At 46.6% G+C, this 27,394-nt stretch overlaps 1 protein-coding gene across 8 annotated transcripts in view; it reads left to right on the top strand.

Annotated features, from left to right (window-relative positions):
• Positions 1-27,394, top strand: part of Ulk4 (unc-51 like kinase 4) — a 295,125-nt gene that overhangs the window by 204,268 nt on the left and 63,463 nt on the right. For all 8 annotated transcript variants that reach the window (XM_039082734.2, XM_039082731.2, XM_063265850.1 and 5 more), the window contains one exon: positions 15,083-15,268. In XM_039082734.2, the coding sequence (XP_038938662.1) occupies positions 15,083-15,268 (186 nt within the window). The remainder of the gene's footprint in view (positions 1-15,082; positions 15,269-27,394) is intronic.

The following is a 27,394-nucleotide window of genomic DNA, read 5'->3' as shown; positions in this document are numbered from 1 at the left end:
AGCCTTAGCTCCTCTTGTCCCCATCACAAAGGTGTTCAGTGCATGGTCAGTCAGTCCGAGACTCCTGGCCTGTTCAATCCCCAGTGTGCCTTCAGGAATGTCTGTCTTTCTCTGTTCATGCTGTCTCTGCAAGGCCGGAAGGATGTCACTTCTGAACAAAGCCTTTCCCTTTCTTCCAGGTGATGAGTTTGGGGACTGAAAGCAGTCTCTTCCCACTTCCCTGTTTGGAACCTGTCCTTCCCGCTCCTCCCAGCATGCCTCACTGCCTTTCTAGGCTGTGCTCCTGCATCCTCCTCTTCCTTTCTTGTGTAAACCTGGGCGGAGGCAGTGACTGTTCTGTGTCGTTCTGGAAAGTGTTCAAGGACTGATTAGAAGCCAGTAGTTGTGTCATTTCATGCGGGGATACAGAAGTCATTTGACAGACAGCGTAAGATGAGTATGTCACCCAGAAGTGAGGACAGTGGGTTGTAGACTTGGGAGCGCTCACAGGAGCCATGTTCACCGTGGGGATGAGAATTGCGGCAAATACTTGTAAAGTGGGGAAAAAATAAAAACCAGCAAACCCAGTAATCCTAGGTTTTCATGTGAAAGCTTGCTTGTTTTAAGTTAGTGTTTGATCTTTAAAATAGCTGTTGACAGACTCCTCCCTGAAGCTACAGCCCTTCTGTGTTATAAGGATCTTTCAAAGGATCTGTGCTTCCCCACCATCCACAGTTTGCAGCAAACTCTGAAGGGCGTTGTGAATGCCACTCAGGACAAGCCAGGACCCGTCTGTGCCACCCGTGCGATTTGTCTTGGAGATGTTTTCTAAATCTGTGACTCATAGACTTAGAGTCAAATCAATGAAGGGAACAGCGGGCCATCTTCCCTCTAAATCCCCACGTTTAAGTTTACAATGTGCTAGTGGCAGAGGTCCAGCACTCCCTCACCTCTGGGGAGGGAGCCTGGAATGGGGGTGGGGGAAGTCCCTCGCTAACCTGCTCTTGGTATTCTCACTGCCACAGGGTGGGGTGGGGCATGATGTTTGGAGACAAGCAGCAGGATTGACTGCCTTGGGTGGAGTCCTGTAAAAGGTGTCCTGCACCAGGAGAAGGTGCAGAGATCTGTCTCCAGGCACTGTTGGCTGCATCAAAGAGGCAGGAAACGCTGCTGTGAGCTGTGAAGTGGTTATTTTTGTTCTTTCTTTGTTATGTATTTTCTTCTCTGCAACTAAGTATCCCCATATAATTTCTGACAAAGCACTGTGGTAGGTAATATTTTTAAAATAGAATACACAATAAGAAAGATTTTTGAACACATTGTATTGGACACGTTGATTAAAGAGAAACAAACCCGCCACAACTGTGATTTTAAGTTTAAAACTGTTCTTAAAATTCAAGTGTATGCATCCTTAGAATCATACCCAGGCTGCACGCATGTGTCTGCTTACAAGGGGCCAGAGAGAGCACTTCCAAGAAACGAGGCTGACATTGTAAGAACAAGATGTCGAATGAGTCACTTAAAGCATAATGATAACATGTTTATCTTAGGTTCGAATTTAACTGGACGTGTTTGTGTCTATAGATATAGCTAGGAGGTATGTAGTAAGCCATGACCGCAAACCAGTTTCTGCATAGAACAAGCATTTGCAGTGGTGAGTGTTAGTTGTCAAGGTGACAGAGCCCAGCAGCACTTGGAAGATGGACCCTAACATGTACCCTGGGGTTATTATGATTACATTAACAGAGGTGGGGAGACTGTACACTGTGGGCGGCGCCATCCCCTGGCTCTGATCCTGAACCTTGTACATGGAGAAGGGAGCTGGGCAGCAGCAGAACCCCTCTCTGCCTCCAGATTGTAGGTGAGTGTGAGCAGCTGCTTCAAGCCCTGGCTGCTCTGACATTTGCTCTGATGGACTGGACCTCTGAGCTGTGAGCCAGAGCTCACAGAGCAAGTCTTCCTCCTAGAGTCCTCTCCTTGCCACAATGGAGCCAGGCTAGAAGCCAGTAATAAAAGGACTACAGGAAAGAAATTTAACATCTAAAGAGCAAGCGCACTTAAAATGATTCACAGGTCAAAGATGAATTCTCTCAGGAAGTTTTAATACATAGAATTGAACTAAAATGAAAATATATCAAAACTTGTAGAATGTAGCTAAAAGCATCACTTAAAGAAAAATTTATAATTTCAAAACCTTACATGAGAAGAAAGGGAAAACCCAGCAGGCGTGGTGGTGCTGTGTCTGACCTGTACTCAGGAGCTCTGAGGCCAGCCTGGGCTCGAGGTGTGGAGGCCCTGGAGAGTGAGCGGGGCCTGGCAGGCATTCCTGAGGCCCAGGGCTCAGTCCCCAGTGCTGCCACACAAGCAAAAATTAACAAGAGAAGAAAGAAAGGGGGGAATGAAGTTATTTGGGGTAGGGAGGGCATGGGGGAAGGTAATGAATGGGGACAAAGCACAATGACATGTGTGCACGATGCTGCAGTGAAACCTTACTGCTGCTTTAGGAAATAGGTAAAGAATATAAAATTAACTCAAAGCAAATCAAAAGAGGAAAACCAATTAAATGAAGAATTAACTCTTGGGGGGGGGGAGGATTTGAAAGCTTACAAGAAACTGAAAGATCAGAGAAACAGAAGTGACTTCTGTGGGACGGGATAGAAGGCGTGGGCATAGCCCCTGAGAGGAGCCCGGGGTGCTCCCAACAATGTTGTGCTCATGAAGACGCTGATCCATTCTGTCAAACTGCAAAACTTCAACCAGGAGGAACACTGGATTGTCCTACACTCATCAAGGAACTTAGATTTCTAATCTCTCCAAACCCAGATAATGTCACCAGAATATTCTACCAAAGAGAGGAGATTTAGTAACAGTCTTACATAATTTCTTACATAAAATAAAAGAGGAAAGTATTTCACTATCCATTTCCTGAGTATGGGGTCACTCTGTTGTTGACTTCAAAGAATAATCAGGAAAGCCAAACACTAAAACACGCACACACACACACACACACACACACACACACACACACGCACGCATGTGTGTGCACACAAACACCACTAACCAGCCCACGGACCTGACTTCAGTCTCAGCCCTCCATGCAGTACCCGTACTTTAAGCACACCTGTGTGCAACATCACAGCAGGATCCCCTCAGATTTGTTGAGCAAATATCAGTTAATATATCCTATACCTACAAGGTCTTATGAAGAAGTGGGATATATCGTGAGTCTACAGAAAGTCATTGACAAAGTCTCACACTAGTTTCTGATAAAAATTCTCATCAAATGAGGATTAGATGGGAAGGCTTCTCAAGCTGATAGAATGTCTATGAAAACTCCACAGCCAACATCATATTTAACATTGAGCTGCTCAATTCCATTTCTCTAAGACTAGGAGAGTCCCGGTGTCATGGCTGCCATTTTTAGTTGACATGGTGCTGGAAGAGAGAAAAGGCACACATTCTCTCAGGAAGCCAGCCCTGCCTGGAGGTGACTGTGTAGACCATTCTCAGGTGTCAGTCATTCCACCCAGGCCACAAGATACAGACACAATAAAGAAAACGCAGTCAAACTCATCAAAACGTGTCATAGCGCATCTGTCACTTTTGTGCTAATTATACCTGAAAATTCATCTTAAAAAGTCCTGTTTGTGTGAGCTAAGAGTGAGTGCACAGAGACTCAAACTAAAAAATATAATAGCATCATGTAAAACTGCTCCAAAGAAAGCAAAGCGCAGCACAGCACACAGTAGCAGGCATGTCCAGGATGCTGCAGAAGAAGTCAAAGATGGCGGATATAGCTGGAGAGAGCCACTCCCACTCGGAAGGTTCACCACTGTGAGAACCTTTGCTCTACTCAAGAGGCACACAGGCATCGGGCAACTCCTGAGGAGAGTCAGCAGGTTTCTGGAGACAGGCAAGCTGATACTAAAATCTGTAAAGAGAAGCTGACACCCTAAAACAGCTGAAGAAATTTTGAAGAGGAAAAAGCCATGGGAGGGAAGTTCTCCATGAATGAGGAAGACCCTGCAGAAAGATGGTGATGTAAACACATCTGAGTGACTTTTTAAAAGTATGAGTGCCTGTGTGTATCTGTGTGGAGGTATGTATGCATGTATGTAGGGTCCCATGGAAGCCAGGGTCACTGGACCTCAGGAACTGGTGATTGAGGTGGTGTGGGTGCTAGGAACCAAGCTGTGAGCAGTGAGTGCTCTTGGCCACTGGGCCAGGTCTCTGGCCTTGCACTCTCAGATCTTTTTTTCTTTATTTTAATTTGTATTCTTTATATTACATTGCATCCCAACTGCAGCTTCCCCAACCTCTACTCCTCCCAGCCACCCTACCCCACCCCATCCACTCCTCCTCAGTTTTCCTTAAAAAAAAAAAAGAGAGAGAGAGAGAGAGTGGAGAGTGGGTCTCCCAGGGATATCAACTAAACAGAGCATAACAATTACAGAAGGACTACACACAGACCCTCATAGCAAGCTGGATGAGGCTCCCCAGTAGGAGGAAGTGGGTCCCAAGAACAGGCTAAGAGTCAGATATCTCCCACTCCCACCGTTAGGGATCCCTCAAGAACACCAAGCTACACACAACTAAAATGCATATGCATAGGGCCTAGCTCAGACACACACAAGCTGTGTTTGTCACACCAGTCTCTGTGGGCCCCTATGAGCCTTGCTTAGATGATTCTGTGGGCCACGTTCTCATGCTGACCTCAACCCTGCTGGCTCCTACAGTCCTTCCTCCCCATCTTCTTCAGGGTTTCCCTGGCTTTGCCTAGTGTTTGGCCACGGTTTCTGTGTCTGCTCCCTTCAGTTGCTGGACAATGCCTCTCTGATGACGATTGGCCTAGGCACTGCTCTGTGAGTATAGCAGAATCATTTCATTGACTTCTGGGCATGGTGGTCATATTTGGTTCTATCCCCTGTCTCTGGGCTGACCAGTCTCTGGTTCCTGGCCCTCCATGCAGTGTTAGGTATGGGCTGTCTCTCTTGGCATGGGTTTCAAGTTGGACCAAGTCATTAGTTGTCCACTCCCATACATTCCATGCCACCATTACCCCAGCATATCCTGCAGACAGGACAAGCTGGAGGTGGAAGACTTTGTTGCGGGAAACTTGCCTGGTGGTAGAGAATAGGCTCCGTATCCACCAGTTACTAGGAGGCTCCTCTAGGGTCACCCTCATGGAATTTAGGAAGACTCCATGGCCCTTTCTTTGTCACCACGGAATGCCCCCAATTCCAGCATCTCTCCCAGGACAGTTCACCATCCCTCCTCAGTGCCCGAACACTCATGCTCCCATCCCCACCTGTCCATCAGTCTACCTGCAAAATCTATTTCCCCTTCCCAGGCAGACACATGACAGCCCCAGCCCAAATGTCTTTGTTACTTTGTCTCTCCGGGCCTGTCGATTGTATCACGATTGTCCTTTACTTAACAGCTGATGTCTGCTTATAAGTGAGTGTCTGTCTTTCTGGGCCTGGGTGACCTCCCTCGGGATGATTTTTTTCCTAGTTCCTTCCATTTGCCCGAAAGTTTCAGGATGTCATTGTTTTAACAGCTGAGTAACACTCCATGGCATAGATGTACCGCATTGTCTTTGTCCGGTATTCAGCTGAGGGAGGTCCAGGTTGTTTCCAGTTTCTGGCTATTATGGATAAAGCTGCTATGAATCTAGTTGAGCAAGTGGTGGGATGGGGCATCCTTTGGGTGTGTGCACAAGAGTGGTGTGGCTGGGTCTTGACTGAGATCGATCCCCAAATGTCTGGGGGAATTTCCAGGATGAGTTCCGTAATGGCTGTAAAAGTTTGCTCTCCCACCATCATGGAGGAGTGCTCCCCTTGCTCCACATCCTCACCAGCATGAGCTATCACTTGTGGTTTTTTATCTTAACCACTCTGACAGGTGTAAGTCGGAATCTCAGAGTCACTTTGATTTGCGTTTCCCGGGTCATGAAGAATGTTGAACATTTTTTAAGTGTTTCTTGGCCATTAGAGAGTCCTCTGTTGAGAATTCTTTGTTTAGACCTGTACCCTATTTTTAAATCGGGTTATTTGGTTTGGTGATGTCTAGCTTCTCAAGTTCTTTATATATTTTGCGTATTAGCTCTCTATCTGATGTGGAGTTAGTGAAAATCTTTTCCCAATCTGCAGGCTGCCATTTTGTCCTATGGACAATATCCTCAGGCTGCTATTTTGTCCTATTGACAGTGTCCTTTGCCTCACCTGATTTCCAGTTTCATGAGGTCCCGTTTATTAATTGTTGATCTTAGAGCCTGAGCTATGGGTGTTCTGTTCAGGAAGTTGTCTCCTGTGCCAATGCATTCAAGGCTATTCCCTAGTTTCTCTTCTGTTAGGTTCTGTAATAGGATTTTCTAGAGCCACAGACCTTATGGAATGAATGGAATGAGTCTCTCCCCCCTCCTCTTCCCCTCTCTCTCAGGCCATTGTCGATTGTTGGCCTGGTTGGACTGCAGCCTGTGTGTCACTCCAATAAATTCCATTATAGATGGAGAAATGGCCTCCCGAGAGTCTAGTAGTTGCTCATCTGACACAAGGCTGGATGTCTTATCTGGCCTTCTGTATAAGCTGGAATCCTGAAGAAGCCGGCTCCAGTGGATGTGCTGGCAAAGCAAGGGCAGCAGACAGAGAACCTTATACAGGCCTCCAGCAGAAGGTATGGCCCAGATTAAAGGAGAGCCTCAAGATCTGGACCAAAGCCCATTGTGTTTCAGCCTCAAGATCCGGATCACAGATGTGCCCTCCATCTCTGGATTGTAGTCCATTCCATAGAGAGTCAAACCGAGAACAGCCGTCACAGGTTCATTCCATATACAGTCAAACCGAGAACAGCCATCACAGGTTCATTCCATATACAGTCAAACCGAGAACAGCCGTCACAGGTTCATTCCATATACAGTCAAACCGAGAACAGCCGTCACAGGTTCATTCCATATACAGTCAAACCGAGAACAGCTGTCACAGGTCCATTCCATAGAGAGTCAAACCGAGAACAGCTGTCACAGGTTCATTCCATATACAGTCAAACCGAGAACAGCCGTCACAGGTTCATTCCATAGAGAGTCAAACCAAGAACAGCCGTCACAGGTCCATTCCATATACAGTCAAACCGAGAACAGCTGTCACAGGTTCATTCCATAGAGAGTCAAACCAAGAACAGCCGTCACAGGTCCATTCCATATACAGTCAAACTGAGAACAGCCGTCACAGGTTCATTCCATATACAGTCAAACCGAGAACAGCTGTCACAGGTTCATTCCATAGAGAGTCAAACCAAGAACAGCCGTCACAGGTCCATTCCATATACAGTCAAACCGAGAACAGCTGTCACAGGTCCATTCCATATACAGTCAAACCGAGAACAGCCGTCACAGGTTCATTCCGTAGAGTCAAACTGAGAACAGCTGTCACAGGTTCGGTGGATCTGGTTTCATGCCAAAGCCTTTCATCCCCTTGGACTTGAGTTTTGAGCAGGGTAATAGGTGTGGATCTATTTCCACTCTTCTACATGCCAACATCAGTTAGACCAGCACCATTTGTGGAAGATGCTTTCCTTTCTCCATTGTGTGTTCTAGGCTTCCTTGCCAAACACCCAGTAGCCATAGGTATGTGGATTTGATCCCATCGATCAACCTGTCTGTTTTATGCCAATACCTGGCAGCCCTTGTTTCTATGGCCCTTAGTACGGCTTGAAATCAGGGATGGTGATACATCCAAATGTTCTTTTATCGTAGAGGATTGGTTCAGCTATCCTGGGGTTTTTGCTTTTCCATATGAAGTTGGGTATTGTTTCTTCAAGGCCTGTAAAGAATTGTGTTGGAACTTTAATGGGGATTGCATTGAATCTGTAGCTTGCTTTTGTTAGAATGGCCATTTTCACTATGTCAACCCTACTGATCCATGAACATGGGGGAATCTTCCATCGTCTGGTATCATCTTCAGTTTCCTTTCTCAAAGATTAGGAGTTTTTGTCATACAAGTCTTTCACTTGCTTGGTTAGAGTTACCCCCAAGACATTGTATATGATTTGAGGCTGTTGTGAAAGATGTTTCCCTGATTGGTTTGGGTTGTTGTTGTTGTTGTTTGTTTGTTTTTTAAGTTTGCTGCCTATTCAGCCACTGCACTAAAGCTGTTTATCAGCTATAGGAGTTCCCTGCTAGAATTTTTGGGGTCACTTGTTTGTACTATATTATCTACAAGTAATGATATTTTGACATCTTTTTTTTTTTAATGTATGAGTATTCTACCTGCATGCACACTGTGTGCCAGAGGAGGGCATTGGATCCCACTACACCCCGTGGTTGTGGGAATTGAACTCAGTTCCTCTGGCAGAGTAGCCAGCGCCCTTAACCGCCAAGCAACCTCTCCAGCCCCGACATGTTTCTTCCCAGTTTGTGCGCCTTGATCTCCTTCCGCTGTCTTACTGCTCCAGCTAGAACTTCAGGCACTGTATTGAATGGATGCGGAAAGAGTGGACAGCCTGTGTTGGCCCCGACTTTAGTGGAGCTGCTTTAAGATTCTCTGTGTTGAATTTGACGTTGGCCATCAGCTCGCCTTATAGCGCCTTTGTTGTGTTTAGGCAAGCACCTTGTTTCCCTGGTGTCTCCAAGACTTTTAACATGAAGGGGTGTTGGTTTTCGTCAGAGGCTTCCTCAACATCTAAAGAGATGATTGTGTGGGCTTCTTTCTTTCTGTTTGTTATGTGGTAGACTATGTTGACTGATTTTCATATGTTGAACCATCCTTGTGTCTCTAAAGCCCCCCGATCATGGTAGATGATCTTTTGGATGTGTTCTTGGATTCAGTTTGCAAGTATTTTATTGAGTATTTTTGCATCTGTGTTCATATGGGAAATTGGTCTGTAATTATCTTTCTTTGTTGAATTTTTATTTGGTTTGGGTATCAGAGTGACTGTGGCCTCATAAAATGAATTGGGCAATGTTCCTTCCAATTCTATTTGAGGAATAATTTGAGAAATATTAACATTAGCTCTTCTTTGAAAGTCTGGTAGAATTCTGCACTAAATCTGTCTAGCACAGGACTATTATTGTGGTTGGGAGACTTTTTTTTTTTTATTAACTTGAGTATTTCTTATTTACATTTCGAATGTTATTCCCTTTCCTGGTTTCCGGGCAAACATCCCCCTAATCCCTCCCCCTCCCCTTCTTTATGGGTGTTCCCCTCCCCACCCTCCCCCCATTGCCGCCCTCCCCCCAACAATCACATTCACTGGGGGTTCAGTCTTAGCAGGACCAAGGACTTCCCCTTCCATTGGTGATCTTACTAGGATATTCATTGCTACCTATGAGGTCAGAGTCCAAGGTCAGTCCATGTATAGTCTTTAGGTAGTGGCTTAGTCCCTGGAAGCTCTGGTTGCTTGGCATTGTTGTACATATGGGGTCTTGAGCCCCTTCAAGCTCTTCCAGTTCTTTCTCTGATTCCTTCAACGGGAGTCCTATTCTCAGTTCAGTGGTTTGCTGCTGGCATTCCCTCTGTATTTGCTGTATTCTGGCTGTGTCTCTCAGGAGAGATCTACATCCGGCTCCTGTCGGTCTGCACTTCTTTGCTTCATCCATCTTGTCTAATTGTGTGGCTGTATATGTATGGGCCACATGTGGGGCAGGCTCTGAATGGGTGTTCCTTCAGTCTCTGTTTTAATCTTTGCCTCTCTATTCCCTGCCAAGGGTATTCTTGTTCCCCTTTTAAAGAAGGAGTGAAGCATTCACATTTTGATCATCCGTCTTGAGTTTCCTTTGTTCTATGCATCTAGGGTAATTCAAGCATTTGGGCTAATAGCCACTTATCAATGAGTGCATACCATGTGTGTTTTTCTGTGATTGGGTTACCTCACTCAGGATGATATTTTCCAGTTCCAACCATTTGCCTATGAATTTCATAAAGGCATTGTTTTTGATAGCTGAGTAATATTCCATTGTGTAGATGTACCACATTTTCTGTATCCATTCCTCTGTTGAAGGACATCTGGGTTCTTTCCAGCTTCTGGCTATTATAAATAAGGCTGCTATGAACATATTGGAGCATGTGTCTTTTTTATATGTTGGGGCATCTTTTGGGTATATGCCCAAGAGAGGTATAGCTGGATCCTCAGGTAGTTCAATGTCCAATTTTCTGAGGAACCTCCAGATTGATTTCCAGAATGGTTTTACCAGTCTGCAATCCCACCAACAATGGAGGAGTGTTCCTCTTTCTCCACATCCTCGCCAGCATTTGCTGTCACCTGAGTTTTTGATCTTAGCCATTCTCACTGGTGTGAGGTGAAATCTCAGGGTTGTTTTGATTTGCATTTGGTTGGGAGACTTTTAATTACTGCTTCTATTTCCTTTGGGGTTATAGGCCTATTTAAATTGTTTCTCTGATCTTGATTTAACTTTGATAAATGTTGTATCTATCAAAAAAATACCTATTTCATTTAGATTTTCCAATTTTGTAGTGTACAGGTTTTTAAAATTAAGACCTAATAATTCTTTGGATTTCTTCAGTGTCTGTTGTTAGATTCACTCTTTTGTTTTTTTGTTAATTTGGATATTCTCTGTCTTTTAGGGGGTTTGGGTAAGAGTTTGTCTATCTTGTTGGTCTTCTCAAAGAGCCAGCTTTTTGTGTCATCAATCTGTTATACTGTTCTCTTTGTTTCCAGCTTGTTTATTTCAGCCCTCAGTTTATTTCCCGCCTTCTGCTCCTCAAGCATGTATTTGCTTCTTTTTGTTCTAGAGCATTTAGGTGTTCAACTTTCCTGTTGGCACCACTTTCCTCGAGCCCCTTAAGTTTGGGTATGTTGCATATTCATTTCCATTGAACTCTCGAAAGTCTTTCATTTCTTTCTTTTTGCCTTGACCCAGTGACCCATAGTAGAGAGCTGTTCAGTTTCCATGATTTGTAGGCTTTCTGTTTCTGTTGTCATTGAAATGCAGCTTTAATCCATGGCGGTCTGATAGGATGCCAGGGGTTATTTCAGTTTTCTTGTCTACCTATTATGATTTGCTCTGTGACCAAGTTTAAAGGTCAGTTTAAAGAGTGTGCCGAGGTGCCGAGAAGCTATCATCTTTTGTGTTTGGGTGAAATGTGTCATTTGGTTCATAACATCTGTGAGCTCCATAACATTTGTTTAGTTTTCATCTGAATGACCTGTCAGTTGGTAAGAGTGTGGCATTGACATTTCCCACTGCCAATGTATGAGAATCAATTGTGATTTAAGCTTTAGTACTGTTCCTTTTATGAACATGGATACCCTTGTCTTGGAGGCATAGGTATTAAGGATTGAAGAATCATCTTGGTGTATTTTTCCCTTTAATGAGCATTAAGTCTCCTTCCCTGTCTCTTGCTGAACTATGATTTGAAGTCTATTTTGTTAGATATTAGAGTGGCTACACCAGCTTGTTTCTTAAGTCTGCTTAGTTGAAAAATCTTTTTCTAACCCTTTATTCAGATGAAATGTCTATCTTTGAAATTGAGGTATGTTTTTTTGTATGTAGTAGAAGGATGGATTTCCCGTCTATTCTGTTAGTGTGTGTATTTTTGTTGGGGAATAAAGTCCACTGATACTGTGACCAGTGATTGTTAATTCCTGTCATTTTGGTGTGTTTATGTGTGTGCAGTTTTGCTGCTGAGAGATTATATATTGCCTGTGTTTTCATGGGTGTGGTTAACCTTCTTGGGTTGGAGTTTTCCTCCTGGTACCTTCTGTAGGAGAAGATTTATGGATAGATATTAAGTTTGATTTCATCATAGGATGTCTTGTTTTCGCCTTCTATGGTGAATGAGAGTGTTGCTGGGCGCAGTGGTCTGCGCTGGCATCTATGGCAGCTGTGGTCTGTTAGAGCCTGAAGGGCATCTTTTCAGGTCCTTCCAGCTATATGGTCTCCATTGAGAAGTCAGGTGTGATTCCGGTGGCTCTGACACTGTGTGTTACTTAGCCTTTCCCCCTGCAGCTTTTACTACTGTTTCTTTGTTGAATTTTTAGTTTTGATTATTGTATGGTGGGGGAGTGCCTTCCTTTCTGATCCAGTCTGTTTGGTGTTCTGTAAGCGTCTTGTATCTTTATAGGCATCTCCTTCTTAGGCCAGGAAAGTTTTCTGCTATGATTTTGTTGAAAATATTTGAGCTGGAAATCTCCATCTTCTGCTCCTGTTATTCTCAGGTTGGGCTGTCGCACAGTGTCCCAGATTCCCTTGTGTTTGTGTCAGGAATTTTTCATAGTTAACATGTTCTTTGACCGATGTGTCTGTCTCGTCCATCCTGTTTTTATCCCTGAGATTCTGTCTTCCATCTCTTGCATTCTGTTGTTGCTTGTGTCTGTACTTCCTGATCTCTTACCTGGGTTTTCCATCTCCAGGATTCCCTGGTTTGAGTTTTCTTTATTGTTTCCATTTCCATTTTCAGGTACTGTACAGTTTCAAGTGTCTCCTTCGTTTCCTCAAATTGTTTGTTTGTACTTTCCTGGATTTCTTTAAGGGATGTTGCAGTAAAAATAAAGCAGTGTGATCCTTTCCCCCACATACTTGGGCAGTTGCTCTCTCTAGTTCCGGCTCCAGTGGGCCGTAGAGCTATTTCTAATTTATCTCAGTGGCTCCGTGCTGGCCCCCATGGTACTCTCTAACCCGGGAGTTCTGCAAGCCGTTCAGTGCCTCACAGCTTTGCGGGTTCCCTTGGGAGGTTGTTACCACGACAGGCACACACATCCCAATTCTGTGACGGGCTTGGGGTGTCCCGCCACCACACCTTCTCTTGAATTCAATTAAGTCACTACATGAAAGAAAACACTAAGCAATAACCTCTGATCTGATTGATAAGATATAATCTGCCCATCAAAGTCCTGTACACACTCATATCAACCTGTATCTATGGGCAGAGAAGACTCTTAACATCTGCTGCCATGTTTTCCCAGCTGCTTCTCTCGTTCCGGCTCCCTCTCCTCTTTTTCTAAAACTTTTCTCTTTTCCATCCTTCCTTCTCATCCATTGACAGGCCTCCTTCTCTCCTGTACCTGCCTTCCTGCATAAAGACATCAACCTACAAAGGGAGTTGGTCATTTTCTCTTTAAGCACCTCTATCGTCTTCATAAAGTTGGTGTTAAGGTCTTTCATGGTTCTTCAGCTGTGTTGGAATGTCCAGGGCTGGCTGTGGTGGGAGGGCTGGGCTCTGGGTGACACTGCTTGGCTGTGGTGGGAGGGCTGGGCTCTGGTGGTGACACTGCTTGGCCGTTGTGTGTTCTCACACTGGCTCCTGGGCACTGGTCTGCAGCGATTATAGGTCTAGGTGCTAATTTCTGAGTTTGTCTTATGGTTGGGTGTTTTGTTCCTTGGTTTCTGTTTCCTCTCTGGTCTCCTAGTCAGTGTGGCCAGGACTCTATGCAGTCTGTGTTGGACATCTCCATCCCAGTTGTCTATGCAGTCTATGCAGGACATCTCCATCCCAGTTGGACACTGAGAAATGGCAACTAGCGGGGCACTGAACTGGAGATAGGGTAGGGGAAGCTGAGAGAGTAGGGGAGGTTGGTGGGCAGGTAGCCTACCTGTACTCTCCCAGTTCACCCTTCCTGATGATTGCTAACTAATTCATTTTTCAGGAACAGTGCTGGAGCAACAGGAAGTTCAGACAAAATCCTCTTCCCAAGCCTCACAGTTTACATGCAAGTCAACTCCAAATTAAGTGAAATTTAAGTATAAAATAGAAAACTATAATACATTTAGAGAAAATATAGGATAAAACCTTCAGGACTGAAGGTGTAGCCAAGAAGTTTTAGATTTGACACCACAGCACCATTTCTAGGAATAGAAAACCATTAATTGGGGGCTGGAGAGATGGCTCAGTGGATAACAACACTGACTGCTCTTCCAGAGGTCCTGAGTTCAATTCCCAGCAACCACATGGTGGCTCACAACCATCTGTAGTGGGATCCGATCCCCTCTTCTGGTGTGTCTGAGGACAGACACCAGAATAAATATATATACATAAAATAAATTGTTTTTGAAAAAAAGAAAGAAGAAAATCATTAATTGGATTTCATCAGAATTTTTTATGCTAAAGAGTTTGTGAAGTTGACAAAAAGGGCGTGCTCCTACACTGAGGCCGTACTTGGAAAATATAGAGCCAGACACCAGGGGCTGCACCGGGGACGATTAAGGAACTCTGGAGTGAGTGAGACGAGGCTAGACCACACCACACCACATACGTCAGAGCTGGGACTGAGGGGAAGGACATCACTACTGTTGGGAGACACTGGTGTGGTTTCCGTAAAGATAAACCCTAGTCCCCCTTGCTCAGCCTGGCAGCTGCCCTGGGCTCCCCAGAGAGTAAACAGTGGTGTTTATTTTTAGGACCTTTATAGATGTTTGCAGGAGCTTTATAGCTTCACATAGGAAACGGGGCATGTTTTCTTTAGTGGGTGCATAAACGCTTGTGTGCCTACTCCGTGGAATATTCCTCAGCTGTAGAAAGTGGGGATCAGCCAAGAGGCAGGAGCCACTGCACCAAGGCCAGTAGTTCCTCTCCTAAACCACGATGAGCTTGCGAAGAAGGAAATAAGCAGATGCCTTAGGAGTGGTCAGCCTTAGTGGCTTTTATGTAGCAGAGGTTCCCTAAGCAAGTTCCTAGTAAGCATGTGCCTAAAGAGGTGTACAGGGTCACATCTGTGACCCAGCAGGAAGGAGGCCCAGGCCAGCCTGAGCTACACAGCGAGACCCTGTCTCACGACAGAAAGCAAAGAGGGCGAGGAGGGAGGCTCAGAAAGCAAAAACTGCTGATGCACAATTGGTGCAGCCCACTGCATACATCAGCACGCGTGTGTTGGTCAGCACGTGTGTGTTGGCCAGCACGCGTGTGTTGGCACACATGATGTCTTTCCCGATTGCTGCTGGCTGAGGGCCACTCTCTTTGGAGGTTGTAGGAAACACAGGTGCCTGGATTTGGGGTGGATAGCCTTCAGTAAGGCACCATAGTGTGTGGGTGATGCAGCCAGTGTCTGTCACCTTCTCCCTCCAGTGTTTCACTGTGAAGTCGGTCTGAGCTGGACTCCAGCAACACATCACAGCAGTAGAACTTACACAGCCCTCTCTGCCCACTTCCAGCTTCCCAGCGAGGACCCCGAGATCTCCGAGGTTTCATCCAAGTGCCTGTCCATCCTGGTGCAGCTGTATGGAGGAGAGAACCCTGAGAGCTTGTCCCCAGAGAACCTGGTGACCTTTGCTGACCTCCTGATGGCCAAGGAGGACCCGAAGGACCAGAAGCTTCTGCTGAGGATCCTCAAGAGGATGGTGAGTCAGCCAGGGCCACAGCCCCCTGCCTCCAGCACCCACACTGGGCAGGGACCTTATTTCTGATTTCCAGAAATGTTTGGTGTGTGGTGTGGGCCCCATTTGTCTGCATGCAGTCATAGGTGGCTGACATTGGTGTTAATCTGTGTGTTGCCATTGGTTATACTTGATGTGTTATGTTGTCTCTCTGAACCAGCTGAGAAACTCAAGAGACAGCATTCTTTTAAAAAGCAAGTAAGGGAGAGGGAGGGACAGAAGAGAGAGATTGGTTCTCTGGCTGTAGTGTCCTGGTTAGTAATTTAACACTGGTTTGAGTCTTCCATACCCCTGCCATGCCTATTCTGCTTCTGCCAACTGCCCCTGGTCCGTGACTTAAATGGCTTTCTTTCTGCTCTAAGATGTCTCCCAGTGTATTCAACTTCAATCTGGAATGGACTCGCACTGTTTCTTTCTCCATGTTTTTAAAGAGCACAGGCTGGGTACTGTCACGCTGTGTGGTGTGCAGTGTGGGTCGGCATGGTATTGCCTTCTCACCTTAAGTCCCCAGAAGCAGTGATGGTCCCCCCCCCCCCCGAGTCCACCAAACCCGGGGCTCAGGGGACACACCTACCCATTGCTGGAATACTCGTTTTGATTGTTTGACTTAAGCATGGTGCTGTTTTATATTTTAATTTTGCAGGAGTCGAAAAATGTCAGTTCTTCTACCCAGCATTGCATTCTAAGGGGAAACGTCCCCTTCTGTCTAATTTGTTTTTATTTCTTTTTCCTTGTTTTTTAAAGTATTCAGCTTATGTTTATTTAAAGCAGTGGCTCTCCACTCTACTGATGCTATGACCCTTAAGTACAGTTCCTTGTTTTGTAGTGACCCCAGCCATAAAATTATTTCGGTTGCCACTTTACAACCGTGATTTTGTTAAGAACCATAATGTACTCCGAAAAAAAGAAAAAAAAAGAATCATAATGTAAACATCTGATATGCAACCCCTGTGGGGGTCTTGGCCTATGGGTTGAGAACCACTGACCTAGAACTACCCAGGAGAGACATCCTGCTGCATGTAAAGCAGGGTGTGGGGGGCTAAACCGGGAAGGCCAGGGTTCTCTGCCCTCCTGCCCTCCGGCCCTCCTGCCCTCCTGCCCTCCAGATCCACCAGTGCCTGGGGAGATGCGGACACACATAAGATATCCGCCTTGCACTTAGTCACATGTCAGAATGTAGTTGGCACTGCTGCTGGGGACACAGCCAAGCTCACAGGACACAAGGCAAGGTGACAAGCACAGCATGTGACGTTTAAGTCGTGAATGGGAGGATGAGCTGTCATCTACACATGGGAAGAAGAAAGAAGGTGTCCCAGGTGAAGCCAGCAGTGGCTGCAGGCCAGCTGGGACACAGCTGGGGAGAATAAAGCCACCAAACCAAGGTCTCCACACTGTTTGAGGCTTGGAAGTGAATGTTGGGTCTGAGGACTCTTGCCCCCACTTCCCCCACACCCTGGCGGGGGGCGGGTAACAGCCTCTCTGGTGAATCCTGCCTTTACTGTTAGGTGAAACTTGCTCCCTAGAGCTGCCCTGCAATGGGCACTTAGAGAGCTTCTCTGGGCTAAATCAGGGATGCTCAGAAAATGCAAAAGCTTTGTCAGGAGCAGTCCTTTAGTCACTTCAGGCCTCCAGGCTCCTCCTCTTCCTGCCTCACAGATCTTTGGTCAGCCTGAGGCGACTGTAGCATGTCCTGACTGGAATACACTGGCTAGCCATCCATCATCTAGGAGGTTGGGGGATATGGGTCATCAGAAGAAATACCCTGGCATTCCTGTTTAGGGTCTCACTCCTTCTGAAGCCATAATCTTCACTAACAAAGGATCAGACTGTTCAAATTCTGCTGATGGACTTGAGCGTGTCCCCAGGTCCTCTTCCTTGTCTGTCTCTATTTAGCAAGTTCAGAGAACTCTGTGGAACCTGCTGGTCTACTTTCCTGTTTTCGTTTACTAGAAAGTTGGAGGTTTGTAATCATACTTTGTGTTTTTGCTTTAAAAACGTGGTGGGCATTGTTGCTCCCAAGCCTGTGCATCACTCAGTGTTTCTAGAAGGACTGCAGACTAGCCTACATGTCTGTTCATTAAAGCTAGCTTCCTCCAACACTCAAAATGGTGACTGCGTATGAGAACTGTCTGGGGCCTAAGATTAGCTGAAAAGAAGTTGCCAACAACTCTGGGAGACCAGGTGACATCCAAGAGAAGGTGATAGCTGTCACCTTCAGGCCCATATGTAGGGCAGTGAAGGTGTTGGGTGGGCAGTGGGTAATTCTGGTAGCCATGTCGTGGCTGGCTCTAGGGAGATGTGATTGACTAAGATGTCTCTCAAGCATCCATCCTTGGAAAGTCTCTGCTCTGTGACCTGTGCCTGCTGGGAATGGGGCAGCCTGGCCTCGGAGGCTGCCGACACTTCTCCTGGTACTCTGCATATGAACCCTGCTGTGTAGCTGGTGCTTTCCATCAGACTGAGCGCTGCCCACCTAATCACAGCTTTTTAAAAATCTGTGTGTCTGGCTTTCCCTCCTTCCCTCCTTGCCTAAGTCCGGTCAAGGCCAAGTGGGATGTGGCAAGTGCCCACCTGTCAATTCCTGTCTAAGTTCTGATATTGGTCACCAAGTGCTGTTCTGTGAACATAAGTGTCACACGGCATTTCCTTGTTGCTGAGCCCTTGTGGGCACATCCATGCCCCATGCATCCCACGATGGCTGTGGATGTGGCTCAGACACTGCAGATGACAGCATCTCTGGCCAGCGCTATCAAGCAGACAGCACAGTGGGTGTTCTGTGACTGCGGATCCAGGGTTTGCTTGCTTCTTCTTAGTTTTCTCTTTCATGACCACATTGAGTTGCAGAACTCAGACTCAGACTGGATCTAATTTTGACCACAAAAGCAAAGAAATATTCTTGGTATTAAAATATACATCAGGGGCTGGGGATTTAGCTCAGTGGTAGAGCGCTTACCTAGGAAGCGCAAGGCCCTGAGTTCGGTCCCCAGCTCCGAAAAAAAAGAACCAAAAAAAAAAAATATACATCAGAGGGCTGGAGAGATGGCTCAGAGGTTAAGGGCACTGACTGCTCTTCCAGAGGTCCTGAGTTCAATCCCCAGCAACCAAACGGTGGCTCACAACCATCTGTAATGAGATCTGGTGCCCTCTTCTGGCCTGCAGGTATACATTCAGACAGAATGCTGTATACATAATAAATCTATAAATATCTAAATAAATCTATATAAACACACACAAACATACACACACACACACACACACACACACACACACACACACACACACACACACACACACACCCCTTAGGAGTTCTTCTCTCCTGACTTAAGTTTCTCAAGGTTATAACTTTGTTTTTGTTCTCTCTCTCTCTCTCTCTCTCTCTCTCTCTCTCTCTCTCCTCCCTCCCTCCTTCCTTCCCTCCCCTTCCCTCTTCTTTCTTTCTTTTTTTCTTTCTTCCTTTCTTCCTTTCTTCTGAGACAGGGTCTCTCTAGTCCTAACTGTCTTAGAACTTGATATGTAGAACAGGCTGGCCTTGAACTTACAGAGATCCACCATCTCTTCCTCCCAAGTGCTAGGATTAATGGTGTGCAGCACCAGGGTTGGGTGTGAGTCCAGGGAAACTGTTAAGAGCAGCACACTTACCCCAGTTAATACATAATAAATGTGAGTGTAGGAGGCATGAAGCGTCTGCGGTTCTGGTAGAAGACTCTGCAGTCTCCTGGGAGCCCCTCCCAGGGCCATGCCTGCCTGGTTACAGCTGTGCTGGGTGGATCTTCCTGCCTGCCCGAGATCGCCATAGTCTGCAGGTTACCTTGGGAACTCCCCCGAATGAATTCCATGTATCATTCCAGCAATCAAAAGAAAGGAAATAGCTCACCTAGACTTCTTAATTATCACAGAAGAACATGTCCTGGAGATCATGTGTGTATGTCTGCATGTGGGAGTATTTGTAAACTTTTCCTGCATGTGACCATGTGACAACTTCTTTTTTTTTTTTTTCTTTTTTTTTTTCGGAGCTGGGGACTGAACCCAGGGCCTAGCGGTTGCTAGGCAAGCGCTCTACCACTGAGCTAAATCCCCAACCCCGACAACTTCTTTACATGTGAGAAATGTCTCTGCAGCCCTGTGTGTATAAATAGGAACAGAAGACACTGCCTGAAAATAGAGCATAAGGAATTTTATTTTAAGATAACTCTTTGGCATACATATAGCCTTAACCACTTATAAAAGATAGCAGTGTATTTGCATGCCAATGAGATACATGAACATTGCCTGGGGAGTTAAATCTCAGCTGGATATAACCACAGGACCACATTCACTAGACTCCGCCCACACCTTGGTTTTGTCACTGTGGGTCTGAGCACCCTCTTTGGATATATATAACACGGCAGATATGTGTTCATATCACACGGCAGATATGTGTTCATATCACACGGCAGATGTGTTTAGTGTCATTTCAGAAATTCTATCCTAATATTAAGCTAGAATTCATTAAAGAATTGTGTTTGAAGCTCAAACAGCAATTTTAAAAGACAAATATTGTAATGTAATACAATCCAGAGATGGACTGACTGATTTGATCCTGACAAGCTGAGTCTGTGTTTGCTGAGTCTGTGTTTGCTGTGCAGCACACAGAGCTGTATGATGTGACAGCATGCACACTGCACATGACACACTGTGCACATACACTGCACACAACACACACTGCACATGGCACACTGCACATGGCACACTGCACATGGCACACTGCACACACACACACACTGAACACACATTGCATATGACACACCGTGCACATACACTGTATCCAACACACACTGCACATGGCACACTGCACATGGCACACTGCACATGGCACACTGCACATGGCACACTGCACACACACACTGAACACACATTGCACATGACACACTGTGCACATACACTGCACACAACACACACTGCACATGGCACACTGCACACACACACTGAACACACATTGCACATGACACACTGTGCACACACACTGCACACAACACACACACTGCACATGGCACACTGCACACATACACTGAACACACATTGCACATGACACACTGTGCACACACACTGCACACAACACACACACTGCACATGGCACACTGCACACACACACTGAACACACACACTGAACACACACACTGAACACACATTGCACATGGCACACTGCACACACACACACACACACACACACACACACACACACACACTGCATGGGACTTGTGCATTCACAGCCAGGCTTCAGCAACATAAGTAACGTAGCCACAGACAATTCTGCAAACACCCCCATTCCTGAGTCACTGTGTGGTTTTCTGTTTTGTTTTGTTTTTTGAAATTGTAATGATTTGATTCTAACACTTCTCCCCTTCCCCCTCCCGATCCTCGCACATACCCCTCCCACTCTCCTTTAAATTCTTGGCCTCTGTTTTTGCTAACTTATTACATGCACACATGTCTGTGTATTACATATACATTCCCATGCATGCACACACGTCTGTGTATTCCATATCATGTTACCCGCACGTATGTTTTCACAGCTGACCATCTGTCACAGGACAGCCAGCTGGGGTGCTCTTCCCCAGGTTTACTCCGTCACAGTGCGGGATTTGAGTCAATCGGCATCAAGCCTCCAGAAGCCTATTGCTCACCAACTTTCCTCTGACCTCTGACCTCTGACTTCCAGATCCACAGCTCCATGTGCTGTTACGACCCATAGGTGAAGGGTTTGGACTAAACATAGATCAAGGCAGACACTGGGGCCCAGCATGCTAGGCGTAACACTCTTGAAGTCATTGTTAGGATCCCATTGAAGCAGGGGGAATTGGCTCCCTCAAATGTCTTCCTAAAGCGCCCATTTCCAGAGTGTTCCAAGATTGTGCCCCCTGGCATCGTGGCTTCTATCCCAGCTGACCGCCTGCTGCCCTCGGCTCCTTCCTGATGCAGTCACACTGGGCCCTCGCTCCCTGTTCCCCGCACCTCTCACTTTGCTTCATTCGTGGAGTATATTTATCCCTACTTCAAAGAGGCTCTCAAAGTGCCACACAACAGGTTTTTTTCAGGACACTAACTACTTTTATTTACGATAAACCAGGAGCACTTGCTGTCTCTCCAGGAACAGGAGCCAGAAACATAGATTGTATTAATCGCAGTTCTAGAATATTTGATTTTTAAGTACCACAGAAGTTTTGATGCCACTTAAAAAATCATTATTATATCCAGAACCCAAGCCTGGTTATGAACTCCTAACAGGCCTTTTGTGCGATGGGTATGGACGGGTTTTAATGAAATTTGAGTGTCTCTAGAGATCACAGATACTTGGGCCTTTAACATTGTGGCGTTGCCTAGCAACCTGGAAGTCATTACCTCCCAGGCACTGTGACAACAGGCCGTACTTCTTGTTGGTCTCTGATGAAAATGTAATAGAGACAATCCCTTTCTAAGGGCTCCACTCCAGAGCAGGCAGCAAAATGGATTTTTTAATTCTCTTTACAGGCTGGGCAGTTTTTAATCCAGTATTGTCTCCTGACGGCCATGTGTAACCAGATGAGGCATAGTCTCAGGTGTTCTTAAGAGCAAGACTCCCATTGTGACACCAGGGAAACTGCTCACAAATGCAGCTCAGTGCATTGGCAAGATGGTCACATTTACTGTCGACTGTCCGTTAACACACTGGCAGCCCCTTAGTTCATTTCACCAAGACTTTTGAAGATCTTAGGCAGGCTTGAAGAATGTACCAATGTCATACACTTTAGAGTAATGTTAATCTGAATTACTGAAAAGCTGGATTTATAGAAAAGTCTGATAGGTATTCTGGAATTGACTATGGGACAGTGTTGAGACCCTGGGTTTCCTGAGCAGCATTAAGGTGTACACTTTAAGATGTTAAGTTTAATGACATGTGGGGTTTTTGGTTTGTTTGTTTGTTTGTTTAACAAAATGAAACACCAAAAAGAAAAAGAGAGAAGAGCTCAGCTAACTTGGGAAGGAAATGAGGGGAAGGGAGGGGAAGGGGATAAAAGGGGTGAAGGGGGCGTCCTGTGAGCTCAGAGGTGTGTTCTGCAGGCCCAAGGCCCCCAACACACACACACACACACACACACACACACACACAGAGCTACATGTGCATATCCAAAACCACATAAGCACTCATCACAAATTGATTAAAATAGCTATAAAAATTAGTCAGAGTGCAAACTGTCACTGATAACAGGAAAGCAGCAGGTTGAGAAGTCTCTAGTAGATAGAGAGCATTGGTTTGAGAGCGTGTATTCAGTGTTGAGGAGCCTGTCGACCACAGGCAGGAAACAGGTGCCCTGTGAAGCTTCTGAGAAGTCTCGGCCCCAGACCACGGGGACACTCAGCAGCTAAAGTGCCTGACATGCACGTCCATGCACCTCCATGCACGCCTGGCAGTCTGAGTTTGGTCCTTGGACCCATGAAAAATCGGAGAGCGCTCGTACTCTGGCACATGTGCTCAGAAACAAACATTATACATGTGCATAGTGATAATAGTTTTCAAAAGAAGCCCAGCCTCAAGACAGCAGGGCTCAGAGGAAGCACAGCATGGGCCCAGCCCCACATGAGAGCTGCTTATTCCTCTGCCCCCACCATCCCCATGGCTCCCTGCAGGTGAACACAAGAGTCACTGAGCTCTGGGCCTGGTTCCCAGGCTTCCAGAATCACCACACCCATAAAAGGGCAAGTTTAGTCTCCACCTGGAATGCCTCACTCACTCACTGTAGGACAAGGCTGCCTGGCCTTCAGCAGACTCATGGTATAAAGAAATCCTTATGAGATCAAAGCCAGATCTCCCAAACCACTTACTGGTGTACCAGTCAACCAATCCCCATTACAGCCATGACCAAGCCAGACATATTGATGGACTTGTAGGAAGGTCCCGACCCAGCCCAAGATAATCTAAGAAACAAGACGGGCTGGTAAGAGGGTTCAGTTACTAAAGGGACTTGCCACCAAACAGAAAGACCTGAGTTCAATCCCTGGAACCCACATGATGAGAGAGAATTGGCTCCCTAAAGTTGTCCTCAGACTTCTACACATGTACCATGGCTTGCAAGCACACATACACACAATAAATACATGCAAAAAATAAATATAGGGTAAGAAGCACAAAGAATTTTGCCATGTGGATCCAGACAATCTGATACCCCTCATGGGAATAGTATGTTCACAGATCTGTTGACACCAACCCAGTAGTGTGAAAAAGGGCAGAACTAAACACCTCGGCATGCAGGTGCCTTCCCACATTCCCCATGTGGGTTCATTTGCATATCATATATGCATAAATACATCTGTTTACTTACCATATGATGATGGTCACAGTGAGTCATGATGTTCTGAAGACAGGTCTGCTGATATGTAACAGTTAGCTGACCTGTGAATACCCAGCAAGCGGGTCGTTCACTTGCTAAGTATAACTGTTGATGTATATACAGTATAAACCTATGACAGAGACAGTGAGACACACACACACAGACAGACAGACAGACAAATAGAGCATTCAGTCATATTTTCCGGTGCTGAACTAGATATTACAACATCAGACTATCCTGAGCTTCTGATGATATTACATCCCATAAAGACACAGAAAATTGAAACTATAAGTCCAAAAGTCATTTCCTACATAGCTGACCTGCTACACCTTGCAGCCACTACACCCTAGAGTGTGGGCTGCTTCCATGGGTTTGGGTGGCTGACTAGGAGCTTGGGACAGGCCACTGCCCGTGTCTACACCAGGGAAAGATCCAAAGATCTTAAGAAGAACCAGTGCAAGTCAGGGCCCATCTGCGTTTGCTCAGACCAATATATATGCCTGTTATAAATTGCTTTTATCTTATGAGTCTTCACGTGTATGAGTGTTTTTCTGCCTGTGTATCTGTGCATCTCATGTATGTATTGCCCATGGAGGTCAGAAGAGGGCGTCATATTTCCAGAGCTGGAGTTACAGATGGTTCTGAGCTGCCCTATGGATGCAGGGGACTGAACCCGGCCGGGTCTTCTGCAAGAGCAGCCGGTGCCCTTTAACTGCTGAGTCGTCTCTCCAGCCCCCATCAGACCATTTTGTTCTGCTCCCCAAAGCATATGATTTCTTGGGAAATACCTTACATTTCTTCTTCTTCTTCTTCTTTTTTTTTTTTCTTTTGTTTTGGAGCGGGGGACTGAACCCAGGGCCTTGTGCTTGCTAGGCAAGCGTTCTACCACTGAGCTAAATCTCCAACCCCGGGAAATACCTTACATTTCTAATACCATGATAAACAGATGACTAGACCGTCCCACACTGACCCAGAGGCCACCCCTTTATTGAGGAACTGTCTTGGCTCACCCCTCCCCACCCCCGCTGAGTGAACTCTGTGGGAGTTTAAGAGTGATGTGTTCCGGTGTGGAAACTGGTGCCACTGTGTGGCCGGGACTCCTCCCTGTCCCTGATGCTGGTCACTGTGAGATGTGTGGAGTCTGCTGGTTGTTCCTGGCCTCTGTGGCTGTGCAGCTGTGTAGGGTCTGGCTTTCCTCTGCGTGGAGGCGAAGCATGTGCAGTGTGTGCAGTGGACAGTGCACCCTGCTGACATGACATCTTCCAGGCGGCACCCGAGAGACCCACCCTGCAGGAGGATTATTGGGGGGTGGTTATGTCTTTAACTGGGAAGTTCAACCTTAATTTAACTAACATTTGGAGTTGGGGATTTAGCTCAGTGGTAGAGCGCTTGCCTAGCAAGCGCAAAGCCCTGGGTTTGGTCCTCAGCTCCGGAAAAAAAAATTTAACTGACATTTTTAGTTTATTTGACATGGCCATGTGATCCATTTGTCTCTCCATTGGCATAGGTAAAAATTAAGCTCCTTTGTGTATACACCGGGGAGGAGGCCTCCGTGCCCATGTGGGGGATGGGAACTGATGCTGGGTGTTTTACTCTGTTGCTGTCTTGAGACAGTCTCTCACTGTTCCCGGTCACCCCTATCCTCTATCTCAGCACCAGCACCGAGATTAGGGGTGCACACTGCCATTCCAAGCTTCTGTACTGGGGAATGCTGTGTACAGCCAACCATTTACCCCTGAGCCGGATCCTCAGCCCCTGCTCCGATAGACAAATTTTATAGTTGCAAGAGAGACTTCAGCCGTCTTATTTTCCAGATCCCAGACTTTTCTGCCGCCTCACCATAGAACACATTAGGCTGTGAGATGCGTCTCCGATACAGGAAGGAGATTTTGAATTTGCTTCATTGAGTTTTGATCAAAATTGTAGACTCCAGAGGCTGCCACATCTTGTCAAATCTTAGTTTCTCCTTCCTCTCAAATGAGGTGGGGTCATGAGCCATGACTTGGAGAAATGTCCCTCACGGGCTCTCATAGGAAACGTAGATTTTCTACCTGTTGATAACTCAGCACAAGGGGCATAGGGATTTGGGTGCCAGAGTGCAGGGGGTGCTTGGTGGCCCTGCCTCTGGCATCCTTCACAGTGTGGCTGACTGACAGAACCCCACTCCTTTCTTCCTCAGAATTGCACCCCTGGCCTATGACTCTGCAGTGACCAGAGTGGCCTATGACTCTGCAGTGACCAGAGTGGCCTGTGACTGCAGGGACCAGAGTGGCCTGTGACTGCAGGGACCAGAGTGGCCTGTGACTGCAGGGACCAGAGTGCCTATTTGAAATGCTGGGCCTCAGGCTTCATCCCTGCATTTTAACGAGGCCCTGGTGCCCCCTGTGCCTGCCCCTTCAGGATTGCAGAGAAGGTGCTAATACAGATGACGTGGGGGAAAGAAGCCCAAGGGAAAAGTTCAGGCTATCTCTCCCTTCCCACACAGCACCCATGGCTTGCAGGGAGGAAGAAGGCAGGACGCACGTTGACATCTGCCGACTTGTTTCTAGAAGGCCTGCTCACACTCTGTTTAAACACCACCAGCAGCCCCTATTAGAAATGATCAGGGAGTTTCAAATGGATCAGGGAGTTTCAAATGGACGTTTCTGTTGGGGTCTTCTGTCCTTACAGCTGAGCTGATCCAGCAGAGAACCTACACATAGGAAACCTTGGAGCAGTGCTAGAGGAGTCTCAGGAAAGGAGTAAATCAATAAACCAGGGAGACACGCTGGACTCGAGCACAGATTGCCTCAGCTGTTCTGAGGATGCTGGGTGCCTGCTGATGTATGCACTGAGCAAGCTGTCATTGCTATTAGTCAGTTCAGGGGTGAATATGAAGGGGGAAGATGAGGCTAGGAGGAGTGTCTCCACTGAACCCAAGCAAGCCCTTCCAGATGTAGAGAAGAGAACCCAGACTGCACCCTGTCCCTTACCCACTGTACACCTTTTGGGGGTACCAGTGACCATCTCAAGACAGTGCTTTGCCATGCAGACCCCTCAGTGCCACAGGACAGGAAGAGCTTGAAGTAGAACAGTCATTCACAAGGACACAGACTGTGTACACGTGACCTGTGAAGTGGCAGTCACGTGACCCATGCAGTTCCCACGTTTCCATCCATCTGTGCTCTCGGTAGGGGGCCAAGTCTGTCTACACACACCCCCTCCACTCAGGGTTCAGTGATAGGGGAGCTAAACACGATGAGATGCACATCATCGATGTGCCCTGTGATGTGATTGCTGCCCCTGTAGAGAGATGTGGAGAAGGATGGGCCAGCAGGTGCTTCACAGCCTGGAGGTGTCACCTTCTCCACACCAGGGGTGGGATCGGTCTCACTGTGCCTTGTTCAGGAGAGCTCAGTGCCATCGACCAGCTCATGACTTATGCATAAGCACATGACCCCATCTGGCCTCCCTCAAGGTCCTGACCCTTCCTCAGCCCTTCCCTGCTGCCAGTAGAAAATCCCCAGCACCTGGGGAACCAGAAGCCTGTTACCAGTTACCGTGGGCATCTCTGTGCACCCCCAGAGAGTACCCTGTGCCTTGTTAGGTTTAATTGCATGGCCACAGAGAGCTGGAGCCTCTGGCAGTGTATCATCCGTGGCCCTGGGGCGTCCCAAGGATGGGAGTCCACTGCTCAGTGGCGCACAGGCTGACTGTGACCATTACCACTACAAAGGCTGGAGAAGGGCCAGGCCTGCCAGGGCCT

The sequence above is a fragment of the Rattus norvegicus genome, chromosome 8 (genome assembly GCF_036323735.1).
Source record: "Rattus norvegicus strain BN/NHsdMcwi chromosome 8, GRCr8, whole genome shotgun sequence".
NCBI lineage: Eukaryota > Metazoa > Chordata > Mammalia > Rodentia > Muridae > Rattus > Rattus norvegicus.
The sequence above is the reverse complement of the archived record's forward strand: the minus strand, read 5'-3'. Positions and strand labels throughout refer to the sequence as shown.